The sequence below is a fragment of the Camelus ferus genome, chromosome 22 (genome assembly GCF_009834535.1).
Source record: "Camelus ferus isolate YT-003-E chromosome 22, BCGSAC_Cfer_1.0, whole genome shotgun sequence".
In the NCBI taxonomy this organism is placed as follows: domain Eukaryota; kingdom Metazoa; phylum Chordata; class Mammalia; order Artiodactyla; family Camelidae; genus Camelus; species Camelus ferus.
Window position 1 is genome coordinate 27,113,906 of NC_045717.1, and position 19,604 is coordinate 27,133,509.

Consider the following 19,604-nt stretch of genomic DNA (forward strand, 5'->3'; position numbering starts at 1 on the left):
CTGTGACCTTCACCTCAGCTGTCCAACCCTCCATCCAGGTGGGTTGGGCCCATTTTACAGCTGAGGAAACTGAGGTCCCTTGTGGGCAGTGACTTGGCCAACGCCGAGCAGCCAGAGGAGCCTCCCCACCCTCCCTCGAGTGAGAGACAGACAGAAGCCCCGCCCATAGCTATCATTACTGGTGCCTGGTTCTTGTCCGCCTGTCTGCCTTGTACCCTCGCCCCACTCCCCTGGCAGCGCCCCCGGCTACTCACTGTCAGGGCTGTGGCGCCAGCGGGTGCCCTGCACTCGGCCGCTGGGGTCCACGCGCAGGAAGAAGCGGGTGGAGGAGAACAAGCGCCGCCAGCGCACGTCGCCCTCCAGGTGAGGGTAGCTGCGTGGTCTTCGCGGACCGCTCGGGGTCCCCGCGGCGCCGGGCGCCCGAGCCAGCAGTAGCCACACCAGGCCCAGCCACAGGCGGCCGCGCATGGCCCCGCGCTCGGCTCTCCGACAGCTCTTGCCTCCCCGCGCGCGTCCGCGACTCTGCCATTGCGCGATCAGGGGGCGGAGCGCCCGACGGGGTTGCCCCGCGCGGGCCAATAGGGAGACTCGGGGGCGGGGCCATCGCCACAGGGGGCGAGCCAGGTTGATGGGAGAGGCCACGGTCAGGGAGCCTACCAATGCAGAGTCCAGAACAGGCCAAGGCGGCTCCTCGGGGGTGGGGCCAGAGCCGCAGAGGCGGGGCAACTACGCAACGGGGCGGGGCCAGTTCGCGGAGCGGGGCCCATCCGGGAAAAACTCTCCGGCTTCCGCGCGTGTTTGTTTGTCTGGCGGGGCGGGGAGCGCGGTGCTTCTCCGTGAGTCATCAGATTGGGCTGCAGGGGCTGCGTGGGTGTGAGTGTGAGAGAGGTGGGCCACAGAGACAGAGATGGAGACAGAAAAAGAGATACAGAGAAAGACAGAAACAGAGAGAGGGAGACTCTGAGACCTCTGTCTGAGAGAGACAGAGATAAAGCGACATGGAGAGACAAAGATGGAGAGACGCAGGCAAGGACGGGCAAGGCCGAGATAGAGACAGAGAGAGACAGAGAGAGAGAGGTCAAACCGAGGGACAGGGAGAAATGGAGCTGCCTGGGGGTCAGGGTTTGGGATTGGAAGTCCTTGCCCAAGTGTCTGTCTGGGCCAGCCAGGCCACTGGACTGGGCATGCCAGGTGGGGACTGGTCTACCCTTCAAACTGGAGCTTCCCAGCGGGCGGTGGCTTGGGGAAAAGTGTGGGTGGAGGAACAGGTGACCTGTTGGGGGGACAGTGTGTGCACAGGTGTCTGGGCAAGTGGGTGGATAGGGCGCATTGGGCAGAAAGGTGGCTGATGGGAGGATGGACACGTGGGCCCGTCTGTGGCCAGCTGAGGGGGACAGGGACGATGACCAAGGCCAGCACCCCGTCCCCAGCACCCAGCTCTGCACGTCTGAGATGGTAGGAATGAGGCCACCTTGTTAACACCCACACCTGCTCATCATTTGCAGACACACCTTGTGCCCTGGGCCCAGGGAGGTGAAGGCAGCGAGCCTCCACAGACTCAGAGCCAAGAGGCCTCATTAACAGGTGAGGAAACCAAGACCCAAGAGTGGCAGTGACTTCCCTAAGGCCCCACACAGGACACATCCCAGGGCTCAGATCCCAGGGCTCCTGGCGGCTCAGTCCTACAGCCACGGCTGCAGGCGGCAACTTTAAATAGTAGGGTGAAGACCAGGTGACAAGTCTGTCCTGATGGACTGCCGGGGGCGTAACTGGTCCAGCCGGATGCCACCGCCAGGATGCCTTCCTGTGGCTCTGGGGATTCCCCCATCCCTCTTCCTGTTCCCAGGAGGGTCACACAGGGGCTGTGGCGGACACCCAAGCTCCCAGACCCCAGGACTGAGCTGGGAGAGGGCTCCTAGCCCAGCCCAAGCCCAGCCCAACCTATCTTCCCACACTCCGAGCCCTGAGGCCGGCACCTGGGGGACTTGCATGCATCACCTCCCAAGCCTTGGTTTCTCTTCTGGAAAATGGTCCAGGAGAGAGGGAAGGCTGGGAGAATGGAATGAGATAATCCACGACCTCCGTGGGCACTCAGAATAGCATCTCCACTTCCTGCCAGCTAGAAACTTCCTCTTCCCTTCCTAGATTATCCCTACCCCATTCCCCAGGAGGATAAGTCCCAGGGCCCTGTGTGACGGAAGAGAGGGAGACGGAAGGGGATCCACGCCTGGGAAGCCAGCTGGGCCTGGTACTTTTAACAACAATTGCATTGAGATATAATTCACATGCCACACAATTCACCCATGAAAGTGTGCAGTCAGTGCTTTCAGTACATCCAGAACTGTCAACTCTTACCTCTCCCTAGTTCCAGAACATTCCATCACCCCAGAGAAACCCTGTCCCCATCAGTAGTCACAGCCCATCCTCCTCCCCCAGCCCCTGACAAACTGGAACCCATTCTCTGTCTCTGGAGACTGATCTGTTCTGGACATTTCACATCCATGGAATCACACACTGTGTGTCCTTCTGTGTCTGCTTCTCTCACTGAGCATTGTGTTCTCAGGGTCCGTCCAACGTGGTAGCGAGCATCAGGGCTTCTCTCCTGTTCATGGCTGAGTGATGCTCTGGTGTGTGGAGGGACATGTGCATTTATCCATCATCCATCGATGGACACATGGTTGTTCCTACCTTTTGGCTGTTGTGGGTCGTGCTGCTGTGGACATGCGTGTGCGGTTTTTTGTGTAAACCTGTGTTTTTATTTCTCTCATGTGTACATCTAGGAGTGGAACTGCTGGCTCATATGGTTAGTCTATGGTTAGGTTTTTGAGGAGCTGCCAGACCGTTTCCCACAGCAGCTGAGCCATTTTACATCCCAGCAGCCATGCATGAGGTCTCCAGTTCCTCCACCTCTTCACCAGCAGTTGTGACTGTCTGTCGTTTTGATTACAGCCATCCTAATGAGGTGAAGCGGTGTCTTCAAACCCACAGAGAGGTTGTAAGGAGAGCACAATGAACACCCTGTCCCTGGAGCCCCCGGTTCTACATATTATTTTTGACTTCTTCCTACCAGAGAAGGCATACGCACACTGCAGCAGTCACACAATGGAATGCTATGCAGCCATGAGAAAGAACAATCCTGAAACACACAAAAGGGATGAGTCTCAGACACAATGAGGAGAAGCAGTCGGATACCACAGAGGTCTGTCTAGGTGACATTCTGGGAAACCAAACCATGGTGTGAACTGTCAGATGGATGTCACCCTCAGGGGCAGTGATGGGGGGCAAGGGGGACTTTTGGGGACCAGGTGTTCTTTGGAACACTGTAGTGTTCAGTCTGTGAAAATTGATTGAACTGTGTTTTTGTTTTTTGAGTAAAAGTAGGTTTATTTAGATAGATGTACACGGGGGTACTGGTTAAAGTAGAGGTAGACACACACTCCATAGAGAGAGTGAGGGCTGTCTCAGGAGGCAGGAGAGAGACCCTGAACTGTATTTTTTTGGAACTGTATTCTTCGTTTGTTTGTGGGTAATTAGGGTTATTTATTTATTCATTCATTCATTTATTGAATGGAGATACTGGAGATTGAACTCAGGACCCTGTGCATGCTAAGCATGCACTCTGCCACTGAGCTACACCCTCCCTCCTGGAACTGTATTCTTGATGTGTGCATTGTTCATGTTATACCTCAAAAAAAAAAAAATACACACGTGCAGTCTTTATGTAAGTGGATATTTGAGAGTCAGGCTCCGAGACGGTACTGTTGCACCCCTAAGCACATCGGACGAGTCTTCTGAAGGCAAGGCGCTCTGTTACAGCCAAGCTGCAATCAAATCCTCCATCGGTGCTCAAATGTCCCCTTTTGTCACCATGACGTCCTTGAGTATCTTTCTCATCCCAAGCCTGGGTAGGGCTCACGCAACGCACTCTGTTCTCCCTTTGTCGCTGTGATTGGTTGAATAAAGGCCCTCAAAGGTCCACATTCTGGTCCCTGGAACCTGTGAATTTCACCTTATTTGGAAAACAAATCTTGACAGCTGCAATTAAGTTAAGATTTTCAGGCGAGGAGATCGTCATAGGGGGCCCTAAATGCAGTCACAAGTATCCTTATGAGAGACGTAGAAGGAGGTTTGACACAGACACAGAAGGAGATGCCACTGACAATGGAAGCAGAGCCTGGAGGGACGGGGCCATGAACCAAGGGATACCCGGAGCCCCCAGGAGCTTGAAGAGGCAGAAAGGAGCCTCCAGGAGCCCCCGGAGGGAGCATGGCCCCGACCACACCCTGATTTCAGCCCAGGGTAACTGATTCTGGATATCTCATCCCCAGAAATGTGAGACAATCAATTGCTGTTGTTTGAGGCACCAAGTTTCTGGCAACTTGTTACAGCAGCTCCAGGAATCAGGTCCCACGTCCTTCCATCTACAGATCCCTGCCTTTCTCCACATGTCTGAAATCTCACCCCATGTCCCACAACCTCAGCTCATCTGAGTGTCTCATGGTTTGATTTGGATGGAACGTTCTGGGTGAGAACCTGACATATCTGAACAGCTTCTGAGACAAGGTGCTGGCCAACCCCCTGCATCCTGACGCCGTGTCCCTCCAGTTAACATCGGTCTCCACCTGCCAGGTGTGTTACTCATATTTTCTTGCTTAAGTTTTACAAGGAAACTTGATGTCACTATCAGAAGTGTCACCAACCAGTGCCATCTGTTAACACATTGCCAGTAAACTGCAGGAAGAAATACAAAAAGAAGAGACCATGAGACAAACTCTCTGACTAGTAGAATCCCAGCCCAGGAGCTGAGGCAGGAGTTACACACCAGGGAGACCTCCCTGCTTGGGCAGGAACTCAAAGGAGAATGGCCTACTCACCGCTCAGAGCCAGGATCCGGTGCTTGGGGAAGTGCAGGTTTAGGGCATCTGATGTCCTATCGAAGAGAAGAGGAAACTGAGGCATGAGGTCAGGCAAAAGAATTCAGAAGTCCTGGCTCCCAGCCTAGGTTCCAGGCTCTGCCAGACTGCGGGGGTACGAGGGGCTGTGTCTAGGTCTTGGGGGCCCAGGCCCAGCTGATTCAGCACCCTTGGGGCCATGAAGGAGGGCAACCCTAGGTATGAGTCAGGTCTGCGGTCATGGCCCCCCAGGGCATCTTGGGGTGGGTTGGGGCGGGTTTGGGAGGACAGACGCTGCCGTCTGCTGAAAACATTCTCAGCCGGTGGCATCACAGTGCACAGGCCCGTGTGGGCAGCTGTGTCTGGAATGTGCTGTCAGGAGGCGTCCAGACTCGGGAGTCTGGCCCTTCCAGAGCACACGTCTGGCCTCCACCCTGGGTCATGGGGACACTGAAGTCTGAGCCAAGGCCTCTGAGCCCCCTTCCAGCTTTGTCTCTGCCTCTTCTCCCAAAAAGGCTGCTGAAATCACTCCAAGTATCCACTCCTGTTCCTGCCTCAGGGCCTTTGCACTTGTTGTGACTGCTGCTTGCAGCACAGTTGTGTTACATGTTCTTGTTCTCCCCTTTCACGTGCAGCTGACCCCAGAGTAGATGCTCCCCCCTGGTGCAGGTAGGTGCAGCCCGTGTCCTTGTTCTTGCCTTGTCACAGAAAGGATCCAGAGACAACATGTGGAGGTTAAGAAAGTAAAGTGAGGATTTATTGAAGGATGGATATTACACTCTCAAGGGGAGCGGGCAGGCTCAGGTGAGTGGCTGCCCTGAGTTTTTTTGGCAAGCTGGTTATACAGAGTGTAGAGAAGTGAATGGGCAGAATATTCATTGGGGAGGGAGGGGTTTGGGGTCGTATTGCCTGATTTTCACCCCAAAACCACCTTCCCTAAGGGAGGGGGGATTTTTATCTGTATTTAGTCTGGTTCGAAAGTGTCATGGTGTTGGTGCATGATGGGTACTTTTAATCTGCAAGGCTAATTTTATTGAAATGATGGCATAATGAGCAAAAGTTTACATTCGGACATGGGAGATTCCTGCCTTTCCCCACCTTTCTTTGTCAGCCTCCAGGCTGCTCATCACCCAAAAAGTGTGACCACTTTTCGGCCCAGAGATTCCTGCTTTTCTTTCTCTGCCCAGGGACCCCTGGTGCTTACATGGTATAGGGTTTCCTGTATTTGGCCTGTGCCTCTCCTTTCTGCCCAATTCCTTCCATTTTGCCTGTGTCCCCCTTTCTTTGCTCTTATCTAGCTCTCTCTGTTTTAACACCCTGACCTCAGCCTGACCATCTGAACGGTAAGGTGGCCGTGGCTTCCAGGTCTGATTCTAAAGCTCTGGTCCTGGGAGACTCCAGGCTCCAGGGGTTATTTCACTCCGCTTGTCGGCAGCTCAGTTTAATAGGTTAGCCCGCTCTTCCTGCCCCGCTCTGCCCCTGGCCTTGGAAACTTGGAAACTAGTGGGTAAACTGAGGCCAGAGGGAGCGGATGAGGGAAATGTCCAGAGAACACGATGACCTAGCTGACCTTTGGCCTTAGGGCTTGGACTCAGACGGATCTGTGCCTTCATTCCAGTCTCTTTGATACTGGACCCAGGCTGTGGGTCTTTGGACAACTTGACTGACCTCTCTGAATCCCAGCTTTCACCACAATAAAATGGAGATAGTAATAGTTCCTTCCCCAGCGAAGATCGCTGACTGGAGTCTTTAAATTGCAGAACGCTGGCCTACTTACTTGGCAACTATTCCTCAAACAACAACAACAACAAAATCCGGGTTTCGAGTCTTCCCAGAGATGGCTTAGCGTCCTCCTGCGTTGCCCAAGCAACGGCCCTATCCCGCCCCTCCTCGATAGGGAACAGCCAATCAGAGGGCTCCATCGGTGCATGCTCTCGCGCCGCCGGGGCCCGTTGGCCCCTGGGAGTTGTGGTTCTGGCGATAAACTCCACGCGCGCTGTCCCTTCGCGGCCGCCGTAGGCCGTAGAACTACAACTCCCGTCAGGCGCGGGCGGCGCAGGCGTGCTGGGGCTGTGCGGGGGTCCCGCGTGCGGGCAGCATGTCGGCGCTTGGTTGGGGCCGCCGCGCGGCGGGGCTCGGCCGGGCCCTGTGGCCCGCCGGCCGCCCCCGCCTCCTGGCCGAGGAAGGTAACGCAGGGGAGACCCGGATGCGACTCCGCGACAGCTGCCCCGTCCTCCCAACCCCTGCGGCCGTGACCTTTGGCTTTTCGGCCCCCGGGATCCAGCTACCCCCGTCCTTTGCCCTTTGCCTTGGGTGTTCTGGGGAACCCAGTGACTCGACCCTACTTTCACTCGCCCTTGGCCCACTGTCCTAACGAGGTCGGCAGGGCATCTTGACCTTTGACTCTTGGTTTCTTTTGGAACCCCCAACCCACTATTTACGATTTAGGGATTTTAACGTTTGAACTCTCTGTACCTTTAGTTGGAGAAACTCTTTTTCCTAGATCCAAAGCCCCAGTTTCCTTTTTTCTTAGCGTGTGATGTCTCTTTCACTTTTGACCTGTTGTTGTCTTTCCAGCGTGAGACCCGTGACCACTGACAGTTTCCACTGACTTTAGGGTTCTTTTGCTTTTGGATCCCGGATTCCTGTCCATATGAGGACCCCCACAACAACCCCCCCACCCCGCCCCCGCCCAGCCTACCCTTCAGCCTCCCTGGTCTCTCCTGCAGAGGCCTTTGGTGGCGTCAGGGGCCATAGAAGGAGCTCCTCTGCCAGCCCTTGTGAACAGGACCGCCGGAAGGACTGGGGCCATGCGGAGCTGCTGGAGGGTGAGTCTGACCTCCAAGGCTCGGGGCCTGAGCCCCTTCCTCACTGTCCCCCCGCCGGCCATGCTGCTGGGAGCCACCCCCCCTACTTCCTCACAGTAAACCCAGTGAGGTGGGGTAACTAACATGGTCCCACCTCTCTGGTGGTCCGAGGGCCCGCTGTGCTGATGGCGTGAAGCGTGTGCTGTGCGCAGTGGGTTCTTGGATCCCTCCTCCCCAGAACCCGCCAGGTGCTCACACTTTTCAGATGAGGTAGTCAAGGCCCAAAATTGTGGCCCAAGTCCTGGCGGCCTCCAGAGGGAGCTGGGGGCATCTGTTCTTTCTCACCACCTCACTATCCTCTTCCTCCCAGATGTCCACTGTCTCCTGCTTCCCTCCTGCCCAACGTCCCATGTGTGTCCGGCAGCCAGGAGTAGGGTGGGGGACCTTTAAAAAGAAAGACCTGATTTCAGGAAATGCCAAGCATACAGAAGTAAAGACACAAGAACCACCAGCTTCAAGAGGAGCCTTCTTTCATTTCTTACCCACCTAATTACTGTAAAGCAAAGCCCTGGTATCATTTTGCTCAACTGGAGAAAGTTTCTGGAAACTGAATTACTTCATGTCATTCTCCAGCCTAAAACCCTCCAACTGTCTCTTCTCTCGCAGAATGAACTCTAAACTCCCACTGAGGGCCACAGACCCCTCTGGGCCTTGGCCTGCCTCCTGGGGCTCTGCTGGCAGGGGCTTTGCACCTGCTTGTCCTGGGCACCTCCCAGGTCGCTGGGGTGTCTCTGCCCAAGGGAGGAAACCTGTGCCCGTGTCCCTCTTCTGCCTCGGTTCCTGCCCAGCCCTTTCCAGCCGGACAGTCCCCCGTGTGTGTTCTGAAAGCTCTTCTGAGTTTGGGCGCACCCTGGGGCCCGGGGCCACGCTGACTTTTCACTTGGTCTCTGCTTGGGACGGATGTTCATTGAGAGAGGCACGGGCAGAAGATGGGTACTCTTGGCCCTCATGTTCCCATATTCTGTGTTTGTAGTCTCCTCCCAGCTGAAGTTTACTGAGGCACTTTCACGGTCGTGTGTAGATGTGTGTGGAGCAGCAGAAGCTGGAGCTGCCCGGCACCCACGTTCCAAGCTGAGGCAGTCGGGCGACACTGAAAACGGGTGTCCTTCTCAGGGCATATGTAGTGCCACGTTTTTGCATATCTGTGCATGTTTGTTGGTGGTTTTGCTGTTTGAAGTGGCCCCCAGGCATGGTGCAGTGTGCTGTCTAGTGTCCTGAGCTCAAGGAGGCTGTAGCAACCTTTGGAGAAAATACATGTGTTAGCCCTGCTTTGTTCGGGAGAGGTCTAGCAGTGTTGGCCCCAAGTCGGAGGTGAATGAATCAACAGTACACACAAAATGAGGTGTTACTCAGAGAAAGAGGTTGTATGTTGATCTGTTGGTGGAAATGTGACCAGAGGCTCTCAGGAGCCCAGTGTTTTCCCAGGATCATTGATCCACTGTTCACCGGCTCCGTGTCTTGCAACTTCATAGAACAGAGCTGCTGCAGCTAACGGGAGCTGACTGTGAAGGGGCACAGAGCGGGGTGGGCCGTGGATTGGCCGGCGAATGCCTTCTAGGCAGCGGAACAGCAGGTGCAAAGGCCCTGAGGCCATCACAACTAGAGCAGACTGCGCAAGGGGGAGGGGCAGTGGTGAGGACAGTTGGGCAGTGGGGTACCTGGGTAAATTCTGAACGCAGAGCCTGGAGGGTGTGCTGACCAGCTGGGTGTTGGGGAGAGAGTTGTAGACAGGATTCCTGGTTAAACCCTGGAGGGACAGAGCTGCCAGTGGCAGGAAGACACAGAGGAGCAGTTTTAGGGATCACCAGGAGCTTGTTTGGGGCATTGAGTTTGGAGGCTCAGGTGCCGAGTGGGTGGGCGATGTGTGCATGCCAGGATGTTCAAAGGTGCTGGCAGACACGCAGGACTGAAGGCTCGGCTCTCCAGACAGCAGGTTCCCTGACATCCCTCCCTTCCCCACAGTGCTCCAGGCCAGGGTGCGGCAGCTGCAGGCTGAGGGCGTGTCCGAGGTGACTGTGAAGAGGGTGGACGTGGCTCTGGCCCCGGAGGCCAGCAGCGCCCAGTCCCCTGGGAAGGCCCGGGCCGGGGCAGAGGGGGCTGCCCCCAAGCTCAGTGGCCGCTGGGCGCAGAAGCTGGACAAGGAGCAGCGGCTGATGCAGAAGCGGAAGCAGCGGCTGGAGGGGAGGCTGCAGAAGCGTGAGCGGACGCTGGCCTGGCAGAGGCAGCTGCGTGTGGAGCCCCGGCTGCTGAGTGGGAGGCTGGCCAACCAGCTGCAGCGCTGGGAGCAGGGGGCAGCCCGGAGCCCCTGGGAGGAGCAGCTGGCCCAGCTGCTGCAGGAGGCCCCGCAGAGGCTGAGCGGCGACGCGGCCAAGGCCTCGGCGGTCAGGGGCTCCGACGTGCGGCTGGAGGGCCAGCGGCAAAGGCTCCTGTCCTTCTTCGAGTGCTGCCTGCTGACGGGCCACCTGCCCCTCGCCCACCATGTGCTGGTCACCCACCACAGCCGGTCCCGGCAGCAGCGGCTGCTCACGCTTGCCATGTACAACATGGTCATGCGCGGCTGGGCTCGCGAGGTGAGGGGCTGGGCTGGGGGGCTGTGCCCTGCGCCGTTTTCATACATCTTCAGACTCGTCACACACTGATCCCCCATGGGTTGCATGGGAAAGCATGAACTGGGCCCAGAGGAAGGTGTGGTGCCGCTTTTCAGAGCAGTTCCTTCTGGTGGCTCGTCTGGGCTCCGGTACGTGGGCACTGCAGACCTGCCTCAGGGCTGCGGCCTCGCGGTCGCGTCTGGCAAATCCTATCTGGGTCCAGAGGTGGGAGTCTTTTAATGCCTGTGCTCAGCAGCGAATGTCCCTCTGGACGCGGCTCTCTGTTCCCTGTGGAGCACCAGGGCTGCCCAGGGAGGTTGCTCGTGGGCCCCTGCAGGGAAACCCCGCCCACCCTGCCTGCTGAGGGGCTGCAGCCTCATCTGAGGGGCAGCAGGGGCAGCTCAGTGCCAGGTGAGCAGGGGCGATGGCTGTGTGAAACAGACGGGAGGCACATGGCCGGGTGTGCGGCAGGGCCCCTGCTGTGCTGACTCGCACACGCAGTGCTGCCCGGAGCAGCCAGGTGGCCGGACAGTTGTGCGGGAGGCGTGCTCAGTGCCAGGAGTCAGTCTCCCTTGCCAGGAGCCCGGCCCTCCAGCTTCCCCCGCAGCCAGGCCTGCAACGGATGCGCAGTCCTGGTGCGCAGTCAGGTGACGAGACAAGCTTCCTGGGCGGTCGGGGCTGCTGACCACAGCCTGGGAGGCTGAGAACAGCAGAAGTTGGTTTTCTCTTAGTCCCGGAGGGCAGATGTCCGAGGTCAGGGTTGGAAGGGTCCCGTTTCCCTCGGAGGCTGCAGGGGAGGGGCCTTCCTGCCTCCCCAGCTCCCGGGGCTCCAGTGGCCGCAGCCCCCGATCGTGCCTCAGCCTCACAGCCCTGCTCTGGCTTGGCATCGTCTGAACTACGTCTGCAAAGACCCGCTTTCCCAACGAGGGCACCCTCTGAGGGCCCAGGTGGACGTGAGCTGGGGGGCCTGCCTGGCTTCTTGAGTGGCTGTTGCTGGGCTGCCTCCGGATCTGAGCTTCTGCCTCACCCTCGCCATACCACTCACTTCCCTCTGAGCTTGGCTTCGGCATTTGTGACGTGGGGGTGGGAGCCCTGCTCAGTGCTCCGGAGGAGTGAGGCCCGGAGTCTTGGGTGTCCAGCCCCACGTGTGTGTTCAGGAGAGGGACAGAGAGTCCCTGACAGTGTTCAATGTGTGTCTTCGTGGTGGTGGTGACATCACTACAGATGTTTTAAAGATAGGGTAGCTGGGCTCATTCCAGGCCAGCGGCGTCCAGTAGAACTTTCTGTGACTTTGGATATGTCCTTCCTCTGCACCAGCCTCCTGGAGCTGCTGAGTGCTTGAAGAACTGAGTGTTTAACTAAATGACGGTGCGTGGCTGGTGACGGCTGGACAGGGCAGCCCCCCACCGCAGGTCATGCAGTCGAGCACCTGGGGACCCTGTGTGGCAGTGCCTCTCAGACGAGGGTGTGGGAGGACCTCGGGGGTTTTCTGGGGGTCTGTAGCATCACTCCTGAACCTCTCAGGGCAGAGGAGAGGTTGCCAGGGAAGGAGGTGGGTGGAGGAGAAAACAGCGCAGCACCCAAGGAAATTGGTAGCTGGACGCCTGCGCTGAGGAGGGAGGCTCGGCCCCACCTCAGGAAATGCAGGAGAGGAGCAGGCTGACGGCAGGCAGAGCCCCCCCCCCCCCACCCCAGCAACCCTCCACTCCCACCAGGCCACCCCCAGGTCCTCACCCCTCTCTGTCCCACCAGGGCTCCTTCAAAGAGCTGGTTTATGTGTTCTTCATGGTAAAAGATGCTGGCCTCGCCCCGGACCTGCTGTCCTACGCGGCCGCCCTGCAGTGCATGGGGCGTCTGGACCAGGATGCCAGCACCGTCCGCAGGTGAGTGGGGCTGGGACCCCTGGAGGCTCCAGTGGCTGCCTCGCGCTGAGCCCAGGGCCACCCCAATGTCCCCGCAGGTGTCTGAAGCAGATGGCCCAGGACGGGCTGCAGCTGCAGGGGCTCTTCACAGCCGTGCCGCTGGGTGAGGGGGAGCGGGCCGAGCTCTTGCGGGCCGTGCGCAAGGCTGAGCCCACCTTCAGACCCCCGCCGCCGCCGCCGCCGCCGCCTGCACCCCAGCTCAACACCTCGCCGCTGCTTAGGGAGGTCTACGCTAAGGTGAGACCCGGGCCTGTGGTGAGGTCTCTCCTTGTCTCTCCTCGGGGGGATGCCCCCCACCTTCAGATACTGAGCAAGCCAGATGTGGCCAGCCCGGCCCTCAGCAGGGCCTTGAGGCTGGCAGGTGCAGGCACGGGGGAGGCTGCCCTGTGTTGTTCTGGGTTTCCACATGGAGACTTGGCTGCAGGCAGTGCTCAGGGGTGTGGCTGAGCTGGTGTCCCCGCCCTAGGACTGGACAGAAGCAGAGGACTGGGGAGACCCTCACCCACTTCCCAGGGCAGAGAAGAGTGACGCCCGGATGTTCCTTGTTGGAATATAAGTCTTCTATGTTCACCATTTAAAGTATAATTCAGTCTCTTTTTTTAGTACATTGATCTCTGTAATCTCAGAACATTCCATCACCCCAAAAGAAGCCTTGTCCCCATCAGCAGTCACCCCAGCCCCTGACAACCAGGAACCCCCTCTCTGCCCCTGTGGAGTGGCCTGTTCTGGACGTTTCACATCCAAGGAGTCACACGCTGTGTGTCCTTCTGTGTCTGCTCCTCTCACTGAGCACCGTGCTCTCGGGCTATGTCCACGTGGGAGCGGGCGTCAGGACTTCTGTTCACAGCTGAGCGATGCTCCCGTGTGTGGATGGACACTTTGTTTATCCATCACCTGTTGCCAGACACCTCAGTTTCTGTTTTTTGACGTTGTGAATCCTGCTGCTCTAGACATCTGTGTGCAGGTCTTTGTGTGAATGTGTACTTTCGGTTCTCAGTGTATTGGGTTTTGCTATTTTTAATTTACCTGTTTTTGGATGGGTCTCACACACAGTTCCAAATTTAAAAAAAAAAAAAAAAAAAACAGTAGCATCCAGGGACCTGAACTGTCTCCCTGGGCTGTCCTGCCCGCCCAGCGAGGCCACGCAAATGCCTTTAAACCAGCCTAGTCTCTGAAATGCTGTTCTGCACCCTGCTCCCCCCACCACCCAACTGGGAAAAATGGATGAGCCCGCTGGGGGGTGGTACTAGGACGCAGAGGGTGGGCAGCTGCTCTTCGGGACCTCTGGTGTGGACAACTTTTGCCCCAGGGGTCCCTGGCTGAGAGGTCAGACACATGGGCCTCACCATGAGCCTTGGGCACCAGCAGGGCTGCCCTGTGTCCTACCCGAGGCTGCACCTGCCCCTAAAGAAGCTGCAGGACCTCTTCCAGCAGCAGCTCCGTGTGGAGTTGGCCACCACTGTCACCGTGCAATCCGTGGAGAAGGCCCAGCCGCCTACCGAGGAGGTCCTGCATGCGGTAAGGGGCTGGGGGTGTGGTCCGCACCAGGCTGAACTGGGCACCTCCTGGGCAGGATCTCACTGTCTGCCAGGCTGGGTGGGTGCTGTGGTGACTCCGCGTGTGTTCTCCCCACCCCCACCCCCTGCAGCGGAAGACCTTAGCAGATCTGCGCGCCACGTGGGAGACAGCGCTGTACCAGGAGCTACAGGAGACCAAGGCCAGCGAGGCCCGTGCTGCCCGTGAAGGCCGCCCCTCGCTCTTCCCATACCTGTGCCTGCTGAGCGAGAGGGAGTTCGTGGGGCTGTTGCTGCAGGTGTGCGCACGGGGGGCTGTGTGCGCGGGGCTTAGGACAGAGTGTGCGTGGGGCTTACAGCCTTGCTTTCTAGACCCTGCAGGCGCTGCCTGCGCAGGGAGAGTCGCTTCTCTTCCTGGCTCATGAGCTGGGTCTGCGCGTCTTCAACCGGCACATCGTGCAGAGGAAGCAGCTCAGCAAGCAGGTGCAGGTGCTGGAGCAGCACTACATCAAGTACCTGCACCTGCTGGCCTCTGACACTCAGGTGAGGCCGGGAGGGGGTGGCTGGGGAGCTCGGCTGGAGAACCTGAGGACTTGAGCAGAGCTGCTGTCCCCACTCCCCTCCCTCGGGCAGCCTAGCGTGCCCCAGACTCTGCCTCAGTCTCCTCATCTAACATCGGAAGAGCAGTTGTCTCACCTGGGGGTGGCGGGTGTCCAGTCTGTGCTGGGCTCTCAGCCCCTGACCCACCCTCCTGCCCACAGGTGGCAGAACGCTGCCTGCCACGGCAGTGGTGGGAGGCGCTGGGGATGCCTGAGGCCCCGCATGAGCAGCCCTGGCCCGTGTCTGTGCTGGTGCAGCTGGGCAAGCAGCTGGCAGAGGTGCTGGTGCAGGCGGTGCAGATGCCCGGCAGCCTGGCGGCACCCCGGGGCCCTGGCTCACTCATCCCGGTGCTCTACCACGTGTACTCGTTCCGCAGCTTCCGCCAGGTGGGCGAGGTGGAGGGGCCTGGGATGCGGCTGTGGGCTCGGGGTGGGGCGGGCTCCTGCCGGGGTCCTGGTGGGCCATGGCCCCTCTTAGGGTCAGGGCATCTGACAGGACCCTGAGGCCCTCCTCCACTTGTGCCTTGGGGGAGACTGGCCTCCTGACCGTCTCTGCCCGCCCTGCCCCTAGATCGGGATCCTGAAGCCGCACCCAGCCTTCACGCAGCTGCTGGAGGCCGCGGCAGAGCGCACGCTGACCTTTGAGTCGACCGAGGTGCCCATGCTGTGCCCCCCGCTGCCCTGGACGTCGCCCCACTCGGGCGCCTTCCTTCTGAGCCCCACCAAGATGATGCGCTCGGTGGAGGGCACCCAGCAGCACCAGCTCCTGCTGGAGCGCTGTCCCCCTGCCCAGCTGCATGGTGCCCTGGACGCCCTGACCCAGCTGGGCAACTGCGCCTGGCGCGTCAACGGGCGCGTGCTGGACCTGGTGCTGGAGCTCTTCACCGACAAGGGCTGCCCACGCCTGGGCGTTCCCGCCCCGCCCTCTGAGGCCCCCCGGCCTCCCCAGGGCCGCCAGACCCCCAAGAGTGGCCTGCTGCCCGACCTCTCGCCGGCAGACAAGGCGGAGATGCGGCGAGAGCTGGCCCGCCGCCTGAAGGTGGCACGGGAGATGCAGAGCCTGCGCGCTGACGCGCTCTGCCGCCTCTCGCTGGCTCAGCACCTGCGGCACCGTGTCTTTTGGCTGCCACACAACATGGACTTCCGCGGCCGGACCTACCCCTGCCCACCGCACTTCAACCACCTGGGCAGCGACCTGGCCCGTGCCCTGCTGGAGTTTGCCCAGGGCCGCCCTCTTGGCCCTCATGGCCTCGACTGGCTCAAGATCCACCTGGTCAACCTCACCGGCCTGAAGAAGCGGGAGTCGCTGCAGGCGCGCCGGGATTTTGCAGACCAGCTGATGGAGGACATCCTGGACTCAGCTGACCAGCCCATGACGGTAGGGCGGGCCCCGACGCCCCGCTCCCCAGCTGTCTCTCCTGGCCACTTCGGCACCCACCTTGGACTCCCTCCAGGGCGTCTCTCAGGCCAAAATCTGTCACCTGTGCCCCCACTTCTTCCCCTGGTGTCCTTTTTCCTGGCCTCTCCCTCTGCCCCAGGCCGTCTGCAGCTCTGCCATCTCCTGCTCCTCGGGACCCCCCAGTCCAGGTCCACCAACCTGGGCCTGGGGCTGCTCCTCCTGGGCTGCTGCCGCCTGTCCCACCCCAGTCTGTAGCTCCTGTCCTCCCTCGCTGTCCAGGGGGCTCCATCCTGGCCTCCTTGTGCCCTCAAGTCCCCTGGGCCCACCCAGCTCCCATCCATGCCCTGCTCTGACCCCACCAGGCCCAGATACCCAGGCCTCACCCAGCCCGCCTGCCCTCCACAGGGCCGGAGGTGGTGGATGGAGGCGGACGAGCCCTGGCAAGCTCTGGCCTGCTGCATGGAGATCGCTCGGGCCACACGTGCCCCCGACCCTGCCGCCTACATCTCCCACTTCCCTGTTCACCAGGTGAGCTGGTGGGACCCTGGTGTGGAGTGTGCCTAGCCCACATGGGCCAAGGTCCCGCAGGACTGTGTGGGTGTCCAGCTCCTGCAGGTCCCACTCTGCTGGCTGGAGTTCCCGCTGGGATCCAGCCACGCAGCTGGTTCAAGCACAGCCCCAGCCCTCTGCTCCTCGGTTCTCCTTTGTGGTGGGCTCGCACGCACCTGTTGGCATTGGGGTCCAGGGAGCTCTTACCGTGAACAGAGCTGGGGAAGCATGGGAGCTCCGGCTCGAGCTGCAGACTCTCCCGCCGGCCTGGCCCGGACTCCTCACTCTCCACCCTTGTCCCCCACCAGGATGGTTCCTGTAATGGCCTGCAACACTACGCCGCCCTGGGCCGGGACAGCGTTGGGGCCGCCTCCGTCAACCTGCTGCCCTCGGACCTGCCGCAGGACGTGTACAGCGGAGTGGCTGCACAGGTGGGTGTCATGGTTCCCCCACTCATTCTTATCCCCGAAACCTACTGGTGCCTGTCTTGTGAACATCTGGGCACTGCAGAGCTGACAGCCGTGGCCTCCAGCTGTCATGACCAGACTTCCTAGGGGAGGTGTCAGAGGGGCGAATGGTGAGGCCCACAGGAAGAGGAGGGGCGGGGTGGGGCACTGGGTGAGGCCGGGGCCCCGCCCACTGACCCCCGCCGCCCACGCAGGTGGAGGTGTTCCGCAGGCAGGATGCTGAGCAGGGTGTGCGCGTGGCCCAGGTGCTGGAGGGCTTCATCAGCCGCAAGGTGGTCAAGCAGACGGTGATGACTGTGGTGTACGGGGTCACCCGCTACGGTGGCCGCCTGCAGATCGAGAAGCGCCTCCGGGAGCTCCACGACTTCCCCCAGGTGCGTGGCGCACACTTGCTGCACCTCTGCAGTTGGCTAGGCCTCTGGGCGCAGGCGACTCCGAGGGAGGGGCTCTTCTCCCCACACCGGCGGGTCCCCTAGAGGGACCCGTGGGAGCGAGCCAACCCCCTCCAAGGGTGTGGGGACATTCCTGCGAGGTCACTGGCCTAGGGCCTTCAGGGGTTATGGAGGGAGCCTGGGCCCCGCCCATCAGTCTCCCCCCCTCTCAGGAGTTCCTGTGGGAGGCCTCGCACTACCTGGTGCGCCAGGTGTTCAACAGCCTCCAGGAGATGTTCTCAGGCACCCGGTCCATCCAGGTCAGTCCTCGGTGCCCTCCGCGGACATGGGTCCCCCACAGGCTTCCCTAGACCCGGCCCCGCCCTGATCCCAGTGCCTGTTCCCTCAGCGCTGGCTGACCGAAAGTGCCCGGCTCATCTCCCACACGGGTTCAGCTGTGGAGTGGGTCACTCCCCTTGGCATTCCGGTCATCCAGCCCTACCACCGCGACTCCAAGGTCATGGTATGTGCAGCCCCTGCTCCCATCCCCGCCCCACCCTGGCAGGGCAGGGCTCATGTCCCCCTCTCCTCCCACCCCACCCTGCAGATCAAAGGTGGCATCCAGAGCCTTACCTTCAGCAGCAGTGGGGACACCAGCCAGTGAGTGCAGGACGGCGCGGGGCAGCACAGGGGCCAGGCCGGGCAGGGCTCTGGGCTGGGATGCCTGACTCAGTGCCCCCACCTCTAGGAAGCCCAACACGCTGAAGCAGAAGAACGGCTTCCCCCCCAACTTCATCCACTCGCTGGACTCCTCACACATGATGCTCACGGCCCTGCACTGCTACAGGTGCGCCCCGCAGTCCCAGCCCCGGCCCCCACAGGCGGGGAGCCCCCACTGTGAGCCGTAGGGTTCTAGGTGCCGAGGTTGCACTCAGTGGGGAGGCTGGGTCCTGCAGGTGGGTGCTGCCAGCCAGGGACAGGGTTGGCAGGCCAGGCCAGTGCCCTCCAGCAGGCGAGGACCCCAGCCGTGTGGGCCTGTAGGATGTGGTGCCCAGAAGAGGCTGCAGGCCGGGGAGGCCAGGTGGGCCTGGGAGCGGCTGCCTGGGTAGGGGAGGGCCCGTGGCTCAGAGTATGAAGCTGACGTTCACTGGGTCAGGTGTGCTGTATGGCCTGCTCTGGGGGGCTCCAACATCATCCTGATGTGTTTGGCTCTGCTCTGGGCAGGCAGAGGTGTCTGGGTTTCTCTTGAGACTCTTGGGGGTGGTGGATCAGGGGGTGACGGGGCCAGATGTCACAGTTCTGTTAGAAACAGTTGCTAATGTGGGGGGTGTGGGTTCACTAAGTTTTCCTGGCTCAGGGACCCCTGGGGAGAGCCATCCCTTTACAAGGAGCTGAGAATCTGGGCAGCAGCTGGCAGGGGTGGGTGAGGAAGCAGAGATGCTTCTTAAGATACGAACCTCTGACCTGTCTGCTGAAGGGGCATGTGGCACACAGTTGCTGGAGCCCACAGGAGTTGGGGGGTAAGAGGAGGGTGGGCATCCCGGGACTGTGAGCACCCCCCAGCTGAGCGGGGAGGGGGACTGAAGTGAGAGCAGGGCCAGGGCTTGGCCATCTTCACGGAGTCCCTCCCTCCTGCTGCAGGAAGGGCCTGACCTTCGTCTCAGTCCACGACTGCTTCTGGACCCACGCGGCTGATGTCGCGGTCATGAACCAGGTGCAGCCCTGCCCCCCATAGTCGTGAACACCCCTGGTCTTGTGGCCCTCACCCCATGGGGCCCTGGGCCGCCAGGCTCACCCCGGGTATTGGGGCGATGACCCTGCCTGAGCAGGGAAGCCCAGCCTCTCCCTGCCCCTGGGGCCCTGGTTCCTGGCTTCTGACACCCGTTCCCCCTAGGTGTGCAGGGAGCAGTTCGTCCGCCTGCACAGCCAGCCCATCCTCCATGACCTGTCCAGGTTCCTGGTGAAACGGTTCTGCTCTGACTCCAGGTGATGACCCCCTCCGCCAACCCCAGCCCATTCTTGGTGGCCCCACCCCTCCTATCCCACCGGAGCCTCACTGTGACCCTGCCCTTGGCTTCAGGGTCTCCAAGAGCGTCTGGGTCTCCCGGCTGCTGGACACGCTGCTGTCGGTGCCCAAGACAGGTAGGGCTGCGGCCGGAGGCGGGGCACTTCAGGCGGGTGGGGGGCGGGGCCTTCCTCAGGGCCCGCCCCACGGCCACCCTCTGCTCCGCAGGGGCCTTCGACCTGGAGCAGGTGAAGCGCTCCACGTACTTCTTCAGCTGACGCAGGACACCTCAGTCCCCAGGGCCCAGCGGCTCGCAGGCCACCTGTACCATAGTGTAAATAAAGCTCCATCTGCCATCTCGGGAGCTGCTGCCTGCCTCGGGGGAGGGCCTGCCGCCCTGCTGGGCCTGGGCGCCAAGCAATCAGACGCAG

General features: G+C 60.4%; 2 protein-coding genes and 2 long non-coding RNA genes across 6 annotated transcripts in view; 2 read left to right on the forward strand and 2 right to left on the reverse strand.

The window, feature by feature from the left end:
* FGF22 (fibroblast growth factor 22) overlaps positions 1-667 on the reverse strand; it is a 3,564-nt gene extending 2,897 nt beyond the window's left edge. The window contains exon 1 of one of the 2 annotated variants that reach the window (XM_032466209.1): positions 255-667. In XM_032466209.1, coding sequence (XP_032322100.1) covers positions 255-468 — 214 coding nt within the window. In that variant the 5' untranslated portion in view covers positions 469-667. The remainder of the gene's footprint in view (positions 1-254) is intronic. The other variant, XM_032466208.1, reaches the window with a different exon arrangement.
* LOC116659089 overlaps positions 1-14,468 on the reverse strand; it is a 20,079-nt gene extending 5,611 nt beyond the window's left edge. The window contains exons 1-2 of the long non-coding RNA XR_004314398.1: positions 14,458-14,468; positions 13,115-13,116 (exon numbers count right to left, since the gene is read on the reverse strand). This is a non-coding gene — a long non-coding RNA (uncharacterized LOC116659089). The remainder of the gene's footprint in view (positions 1-13,114; positions 13,117-14,457) is intronic.
* On the forward strand, positions 738-3,189 carry LOC116659088. The gene is made up of 3 exons (XR_004314397.1): positions 738-836; positions 1,506-1,584; positions 2,950-3,189. It is a non-coding gene; the product is annotated as an uncharacterized LOC116659088 (long non-coding RNA).
* On the forward strand, positions 6,943-19,532 carry POLRMT (RNA polymerase mitochondrial). Of its 2 annotated transcripts, none has more exons than XM_032466199.1 (21): positions 6,943-7,078; positions 7,622-7,720; positions 9,722-10,329; positions 12,100-12,230; positions 12,308-12,506; positions 13,635-13,787; positions 13,918-14,082; positions 14,156-14,326; positions 14,545-14,769; positions 14,954-15,760; positions 16,187-16,309; positions 16,639-16,761; positions 16,992-17,171; positions 17,402-17,488; positions 17,578-17,691; positions 17,776-17,828; positions 17,917-18,015; positions 18,810-18,882; positions 19,063-19,154; positions 19,249-19,310; positions 19,402-19,532. In XM_032466199.1, the coding sequence occupies exons 1-21, from the start codon at positions 6,991-6,993 to the stop codon at positions 19,449-19,451; spliced, it is 3,702 nt and encodes a 1,233-aa protein (XP_032322090.1). In that variant the 5' UTR covers positions 6,943-6,990; the 3' UTR covers positions 19,452-19,532. The 2 variants fall into 2 exon arrangements, with proteins under 2 accessions (XP_032322090.1, XP_032322091.1); XM_032466200.1 differs by having other exon boundaries at positions 13,638-13,787.
* Positions 19,533-19,604: the final 72 nt, after the last annotated feature.